This window comes from Artemia sp. Qi Xiang Cuo, chromosome 17 (genome assembly GCF_049724085.1).
Source record: "Artemia sp. Qi Xiang Cuo chromosome 17, ASM4972408v1, whole genome shotgun sequence".
NCBI lineage: Eukaryota > Metazoa > Arthropoda > Branchiopoda > Anostraca > Artemiidae > Artemia > Artemia sp. Qi Xiang Cuo.
The window spans coordinates 37,605,557-37,614,363 of record NC_142810.1 but is presented as its reverse complement, the minus strand read 5'-3'; the positions used below and the strand labels follow the sequence as shown (position 1 = coordinate 37,614,363).

At 34.9% G+C, this 8,807-nt stretch overlaps 1 protein-coding gene across 2 annotated transcripts in view; it reads right to left on the bottom strand.

The window, feature by feature from the left end:
• Window positions 1-608: 608 nt before the first annotated feature.
• The window catches only part of LOC148942163 (uncharacterized), a 228,966-nt gene continuing 220,767 nt past the window's right edge, over window positions 609-8,807 (bottom strand). For both annotated transcript variants that reach the window (XM_089102911.1, XM_089102910.1), the window contains 3 exons: window positions 8,138-8,550; window positions 3,379-3,845; window positions 609-2,124 (listed from right to left, as the gene is read on the bottom strand). In XM_089102911.1, the coding sequence (XP_088959037.1) occupies window positions 1,068-2,124; window positions 3,379-3,845; window positions 8,138-8,550 (1,937 nt within the window). In that variant the 3' untranslated portion in view covers window positions 609-1,067. The remainder of the gene's footprint in view (window positions 2,125-3,378; window positions 3,846-8,137; window positions 8,551-8,807) is intronic.

Genomic DNA, 8,807 nt, shown 5'->3' with positions numbered 1-8,807 from the left:
AAAATCACATAAGCAATGAAAACAGTTTAATGTTAACAAACGATACAATATTACCTACTTCTTTCCTTGACTAGCTCCAAAACTATTCAAAATATAACATTACACTTTTGGCGAGTGAACCTTGGAAGTTCCAAACATAAATTCAGACTAGTTCCATATAACGCTTAAATTAAACTCTTAGTATAAAAAAAAGAAAAGAATAACGAAATTTTCTTTTGCTTTTAATTGAATAAAAAAAATGAGCCTGGTAATTAACATCATTTGAGAAGTTTAGATGCCAAATCAGTAAGTTCATGATATAAGTAACGAAGTTTCAAAAGATAGATCATTACTGGTTCTCATTTTAAAAACTCTGGTGAGTCAACTGGTGATTAAAATCCAGGATCTTTGAATAATTGTTTATGTACTTCCTGTAATTGGGTATTAAAAGACGAGGGGTAAAAAGTACCCCCTTGGGGTATAAATGCAAAATTAGGGCTATTGAGAAGGAAACAATAAATTTCTGAAAGCAACTTCAAATAATCCTAAAATTCTTACTTATACCATTCCTAAAAGCGATTCACTTTATTTTACCCCGCACCCCCCTAATGTGCAAATATACCCTCATGCATTTTTCCGTTTCTTGGTTTCATCAACGTTGCCTTCTTTCCCTTCAAATCTATTCGAACAAAAGAGTTACATAACCAAGAAACGGAAAAATACATAGCAAATGGCCTATATAATTTGGGCTATATGTTTGAATATTAAGGGGGGGGGGGTAAAGTATAGTGAAGCGCTTTTAGGAATAATATAAGTAAGTATTTTAGGAATTTTTTTAAAGCTGTTTTCAAAATTTTATACTGTTTACTTTTAAATAGCCCCAATTGTGCATTGATACCCAAATTCGGTATCAATTTAAAAAGTAAAGAGCAAATCAAGTACTCTGACGCTAAAATTTCAGAAAATATCAAATGTGAACTTACTCCGTTTGACATTTAGAGAACTCATTTATACGTTGCTGTAGGGTGTTACAAAGAAATGAAACCAAATGAAGCATTACTATCCACACACAGACAATAATTTTGGCTTTAAGCAGTAAAGTCAAATTTTTCCCAGCTGATATAATTAACAGGATTATTATGTTTGATTTCGCTTTCGTCTATGAGCATCTCATTTAAATTTAAACTACAATTAGACAACAGGGGATCACTTGTGTTCGTGGTATCATAATACTGTGAACTTACATTACCGCTATAGCTTGAAGAACTCGAACTCACTGTGCTCTGAAGATCATTCATTGGTAGAGTTTGAAGAAAATGGGAAGAGACCATATTCTCAAACCAATCAGAGTCCATATCAATTGTATCCATTCGGATAGGCTCTACCTTAGCGTGCTCAATCACCATTGGTTCCTGTGGGGAGTTGGGAGGGGTAATTTCATCAAAATGTGAAAAATCCATTCGCTCATTGGTATCAGAAGTCACTAAGTCTGATAAGTCATAAACTGGCTTGTCTACTGTTTCGAACTGCATTAAGCTGTTATCTGGTTCAATAAACATGGGGGTTTCACTTTTATTTGAATTTTCAAACATAGAATCACAATGTGGTTCGATTCTGCGATCAAATACCGAGTCATATGCCAATTGGAAATTCATTTCTGGCCTAATTTCAGTTTCAGGCAACGAGCTTTTAGGTTTTGTATATTCATGGAAAATAAAGTTCTTCTTTTCACCTTTACAAATATCACTCACATTATCTCGACTCATACTTTCTTTCAGAATCGTATCAAACTTCTCACTTTCAGTAAGTAAAGATTCAAGTTGAATTTGCGTGTGTTGCGTTAAGGGAGTGATGGGTAATGGCGGAGGTGTGGGAGGACGGGTGAAAGTCAAACTTGATGATAAAGTGGGAGTGGGAGGCTCTTGTGCGGCACTAGGTGGTAGCTCCCCATTGCGAATCAAGATATCAAGTACATCATCAACCATTTGGCTTTTCACTGATTCTTTTTTAACTTCCAACATTCGGTTTTCAGACCCAGCAAAAAAGTGCGGGTACGAATGAGTTTCATATATTCTTGGCTCCGATATCCGGCTAGGTTCCACGGTTGACTGCACTAAATCAGCAAATGTTGGTAATGACGCCGATCTGTTGGAAATAAATAAAGAATCAGACTTAAATTCAAATTGTGTATGGATACTCTATATAACAACTGACACACCTTACATGAATAAATCTAGAGGTAAAATGCATAATAAGCTGTAGTAATAAATTCTCGATAAAATTAGGAAATAATGTAGAAGACTAATCGGGGGGGGGGGGGGACTATATGGAACTTTGATTTGGTCTCTTCTGACACTTTTTTGTGACACAGGATTTCAGCGTTTGCCATTAATCTACCACTGTTTGTCTCTGTCACTGTCTTGATTATAGATTTTATGTACACTAAGATTTAAACCGTAGTTTTTTAAATGAGAAATTCATTTTTTTCATCTTTTTTAATAGCTATTGTGTTACTAATTTACATTTTTTAATTATGCTGTGCAATATCATTCTTTACTTCTTCAATACACTTGTTATTACGATATGGATAAGATTGAACTGTTTTTTTTTCTTTTCTTTTTTTTTCTATTTTAAATTCAGTCACCCTTTTTACTTTTCTAGCGAGGTGATGTCTCTTAAAATTTCCACTTTTATTCTTTGTGTGGTATTTGTTTGAGGTCCAAGGCTCTTTAATTTTCTGTTTGTACTGACTTATACTTTGTTCGCTTTGGATTCAGATTTTTTTTTTTTTTTATTATTCACATATTTTTTGTTTCTTTCCTTTTCGATATTTCACCAACACCATCAAGCGTTAGGCATTTCTTGACATTTTTTCAAACTTTGCAATTACAAATTTCTCAGAAACTAAGATCATTAAAACAATAATATTTGTCAATCACATTGATTAAACAAATTTTGCCAAATTGTTACACTAAAAAGGTCAAGAAACGCCCAATGCCAGATGGCATTGAGGATTTTGTTTGCAACACATGCACCAGTTTACACCCTTATAAGTTACCGTACTCTTTGCCTACAGATTACGTGGACTTAGTAATTAGAATTCAATTAAAAAAATAGTTAAAGAATACAATTATTTGCAAAGCAAACGAAATAGGCTACCTTTTTGGCGTCTATTGATGCACAAAAGAAATAAGCAAACTAAAGAAAAGATGACCATACCCAAATTTAGAGCTAACCAGCGTTTGATGATTTTTTTTTTTTTTTAACAAAAAGTTTTGGTTTATTTTTAATCATCTATCTTTTCTTCATATTCATACTGAAAGAACAGCTCCATTCCAAGATATGGTTCTAAAAAGCACTGCATCTTCTGTATCTGAAGGGATTTAAGACTAGACTTACCTGTGAGGACCCCCAAGCTCATTATTAACTGGTTGAACTGGCTCTGGGTTTGGGTCAACCGACACGCTTATGGTCTTAGCCCATTGTTCTTCGCCATTTGAATCCAGCTGTATTTCAACCTTCAAACCAGCCGGCACTTCTTGAGACTGTAGCTTCTGCCCTTCTTCCACACTCTTTTTTTTCTTCTTCGATTTTTGCTTCGGGGGAGCAGGTGGAGCAGGCGCTTCCCCTAAAACAGCATGTTTGATACTTTGCAGCTGCTGAAGCTGCTGTTGCAAATGTTGCTTTTGGGCCCTGTGCTGGATATGCTGCTGCAATAAAAGTTTCTGCTGTTGTTTCTGGTCTACGAGTTCTGTATTTTTCAGTGTCTGCTGACGTAACAGTCCCTGCTGCTGGTCCAGCTGTTTGACGAGTTTTTCAATTTCAGCTTCTTTTTGGAGGATCACTTCTTGAGCAGTAAGCTGTACCTGAAATATACACATTAATTAGAATTAGAGAGTAAAAAAAAATATCACATGGGATGGTAACTGCAGAAAATTTCCCTCGACTGAATTTAAATTGATCAAATTTTACATAGCATATACTGCATTTAAACTGAACTCTATACGCAGTCAGCTGCAAGCCATGACCCACAAATAAAAGAACATCTTCAGGGGCATCAGTTTACAAAGCTATAGTGCGAGGGAGGTGGGAGGAGGCAAACTTATTTTTCAAAACCTAGAGGGGGTAATTTTGTTGTGCTTTGACTTTTATCAATAAACACCAACTAAGATGTTTGTCAATGGAAATACCAAAATAAAGTATTTGTCAATGAGTATACCAAAAGAATGTTTTTTCTAAAAATCTAGGGGGAGAGGCGACAAAAATTCTATTAAAACCCCTGGACATCTTTTACTTCAAATTGAATATTCACAAGACTTATTTACAATTCGTACTCTTCTTACAACCGACTCAAGCGTCCAAACAGACAACCGAAGTCCCAGTCAAGTGACAGTGTAAATCTGTTAGCTGGCCAGGCACATATATCCCTCCCTGATCCTCACAGCATGGCTGCAAACCGAATTTCCAGAAGAGGACAGACGATACCCAGCTTGTTGGTCAAGAAGGAGTACAAGCCAAAACTGCATAAAAGCTTTCAGATGGCTCAGATTCATATTTTAATAAAGAATTAAGGTCTATCTTGGGGCAGTACAAAATATTAAGTAGCTGTAGCATCGGCCTGGTCTGCCAACCACCTAGTGCCAAACGAAAAGCAGGTCGTCCCTAAATGGGGTAGGAAGATCTTGTAGGAAAGGTTTAAGAGGAATTGGAACTTCTTGGGAGAGCGTTGAATAGATTGTGATGGAGAAGAAATGTGCGTAGCTACATTGGCCTTGGGCGGCTTTTTGCTGCAGTGCGTTGTTAGTAGTAGTAGCTGCAGCAGAACAAAAGAACTTTTGTTTTCTACTCATTTGTTAAGGGAAATCTAACTTTATAACGTTTACATGTAAGCACCAATATTATTATTAACTCTCTCACCATTACGCTTTGGGAGCCAATACAGTGGCAAATAATTTTCCACCAACCCAACCTATCTTCTGATTATTTAAATGAATATAACCAAGTGACGAAGGAACAGACACAAATTTTGTAGTTAGGGTAAAACAACTGAAAAATTTCCGAAAAAAAAGTATTTGTCAAAAGTGAATCTAGTTTATTCTGAAAATAAATTAAGAGTCGTTTTTATTTACTCTCGATATATTACTAAATACCCATAAATTAATCATCTACGTATTTATTTACGTAAATGAGCCATCCTAGTCAAGTGGTTAGCGCGCTAGACTTGACTATATTTTGTTCCTGAGGGCGGGGTTCGAGTCCTGGTGTCACTGGTTATTTGGTTTGGAACGGGTGCACCGGTGTGACTATTCAAGCTCAGCAGAGAGTCGACCCAGCTCCAAATGGGTACCTGGAGAAATCTGGGGGAAAACACGAAAAGCACTGGATGATTTGCCCCCAAACCCACATTGCACTTCCAGAGGAAGGCAAAGAATCAGGAGATTGGTACCTGCGCTACGCAGACCATTGGTCAGCATGCGAGTTTTTTAAAAGCATTTTTTAAGTGTTTATTTTAGTCATTTTCTTTTATTGTAGAGCCAAACTCTACTTATTTTGCTGTTTATATAAATAAAGGTTGGAACTAGAAAGAACAAAACTCAAAACCACAGCAAAAATTTCTTACATATGAACAATTAAACGTTTGTCGACTAATGAACAAGAAGCCAAAGGATACTCGAAGAAAAAAAGTAAAGCAAACTAAACGGAGTTTAGAACGCCTCAGATGGGGTAGAAAACTAAACCGGGTTCTATGCATACTTAACGAAAACCCCAGTTGCAAGACCCGAACTGGAATTCTAGCTTTATTAATTTTAACGAATTAGGAGAGAAAGGGAGTTTAATTGCGCGCAATCTTTCGTAGTTCTGCAATGTGATTCGCCAAAGAAATCGGTAATACTTACTTAGAAGCTTATGAATTTTATATGGGAACCTATCTCAAAACTATTTTAATATGTGAGCACCAAAAATCAAATATAATAAATAATAAGTAATTAAAAACAAAAGAAACTTTAAATTGCTGCTTAAGCATCGTGAAAGGAGGAGCTTTATTCCCAAATTCCTTTTTGGGAATTTAGGAATTGGGAGCTCTGGGAAAGACGCTCGTTTAAATTTATCTAATTTATTGCCCTTTTGTTTACATACAATGTGAGTAACATGTTCTGATTCTTAGTTTATCCAGTTATTTGGCCTTTGTTTTGCGCCTTTTTAACAGAATAAAGAACCTACGTGAATATAAACTTAAGCAAGAAAGTCAGATTCTTCTCTGTTTATGTATCTCTGTAAATGTAAACAATCTTTTACACACATAAACCTAGATAATCACTAATCTTTTTTTTGTACCCCCGCCAATCCAATCTTTTATGTAAGTCCCACACTCCGAACGAACATCCTAGATACAGCGCTGCCAAGGACAGTCATATGATTATGGCTCTAGGACATTTTATACATGATTGTCTCTCAAGCTAAATGTTTCTGAAAAAGTCCATTTAAGAAACCAAATTGTGTCCTTAGTTTTACGACTAGTACCCTAGCATTGCAATTATATATATATATATATATATATATATATATATATATATATATATATATATATATATATATATATATATATATATATATATATATATATATATATATATATATATATATATATATATATATATATATATTGCATATATGTGAAAATAAGCTAAAATAGTCAATTTAGAAAATTGAAAATTTTGCCGAACAATCTATAGCAAGATAAAAACAAATAAATTTTTACATTTTATAAAATAGGGCTCATCAGAGAGATATCAACAGCCTTGCATGTCGATATTTCCTGAAATTTAACAGAATCAAAGAACAGACAAACACCATTTAACGGGTTGGATTAGTTTCTATGACCACAAATAGGGACAAAGTGGGCATAGTTACTTCAGAGACTCACGTACACGAAACAAGGTTGACAACTCTGAAAGAGGGAAGAAAACTGTTGGAATGCCGGCCTACACACCCGACGACAAGATATCTAAAATCCTCTGTGCCCTACTACGTCGGATGCTGCAACAACAGTGTCCTGAAGTAGAGGTGACGGTTCATCATTTGCATTTTTTTGGGTGTTGTGTCTTTTTGTGTTTTTCTTTTTTTGTGCTTAAATTGATGATATTGCATGATAAAGATAATTAAAGATAAATTAAATTGTTATTGCAGTATGATAAAGGGAACGGATAAAGATAATCATTATCATTATTATTATGGTTCCGAAAGTTAAACTAATATAGTGAGTGAAACTTTTAAATTATGTTTGAAAGTGACAGTTATTGAGATAGTATCATCTCAGGCAATCGGTTCGGTATATGGTTAGAAAAACATAATACAGAAGCATTTTAATGTCATTAGTCTCTGCTTTGTATTGATTTCCCCCATGATTTCCCTATAGGGAGGGGGAATGAGGAATAAATGTGGAAGGGCTCTTCCCCAACGTCTCATTTCCGCTTTACTGAGAGAGAAATGAATTTTGGAGTTTTCTTTCTTGCGTCATAGTAAAAGAACTGATTAAACTTTCAGCATTTCTTTCGATAGCCAGTGTGTCTCAGATAAAAAAAAATTGTTTTGCTGCAAATACGATCTTAATTTTCATCATTACTTTCTTTTTCAAATCCATTCCTTTCAAGTGTTCTAAAAATCTATTGCCTAAATAAATATTGTAATTTAATTATTCTAATCATTTGTCAGTAAATCGTAAATTATATACTAAGCTTTGGCTAATATCATTGAAAATGAAGAGGAAATTACACTGTTTTTGGTAATTCCAATCAGTGAATGGAATCACGGCCGCTTAGGGATTATATTCATGCACTACGATCGTTTGAACCAAAGAAACATTTATTTGTTCTACTGCACCAAAAAAGGATATTAGAGAAAAAGAAAACTAAATATTAAAAAAAAGGTTACCCATCGAATTTTTAATTGCGTGCCCTATATAATTCGTACGTTTTTCTCCCTTTCAGCTTGACCTGTGTCATTCATGTAAATGGATTTTTTCTTTCAAAATTATGAATTTCCATATATTTTTTTTCCAATCTTGTATGCTATATATTAAAATTTTTGAGTATAAATAAATCGGCATTTTCTTCTGTACCATGCGTTAAGAACCAGAATCTAACCTAAATCTACTTACTTGGCTAGTTGAATCGACACTGATCAGGTTTAGGGTGCCATTTTCATCAGTTAAACTCATTATTTCCTTCTTAAGCTGTTGAGGCATAACTGGCAATGGTGGGGGAGTCGGGGGTCTTTTCTGAATTTCAACAGCTTGATTGGGTGTGAATCTAATCTCATGGCTGATTTGATTTGGGGCGAGGTCAAGCAACGCGTCGGGTGTTGACAAAGTATCTCTCTGATTAAAATCGAATTCAATATCCATGTTCAATAAAGTTGGAAGTTGTGGAGCGGGAGACAGTCCAAAATTACTAGTTGGCGAGACGAGAGAGTAAGAATTTCCAAGTAGGTTGCTTCCTTCCAAGCTGCCTACAGAAGATCTTCTATGAGCAGTAGAGTCCATAGGAGATGACGGAAACTCTATTTTTACACCTATAAACAAAATTTAAATAGTAAAAAAATACATTCCTAAAATACAAACAGTTCTCATAAGGCTTAGTTGCCAGTTATGCAAAAAATGAACAAAGACGCAAAAAGCCTAAAGTATTCCCACAAGTACAAAAACTATGTCCCACGATTTTCTCAAAACATCTTAAATCTATACCTTTCTTTCAGCATTCTTACTCATAAGAGTAAGAATGCCGTTATTACAGTTAAGTTCAAAACAGTTAACGTTTCCTCCATTCCTC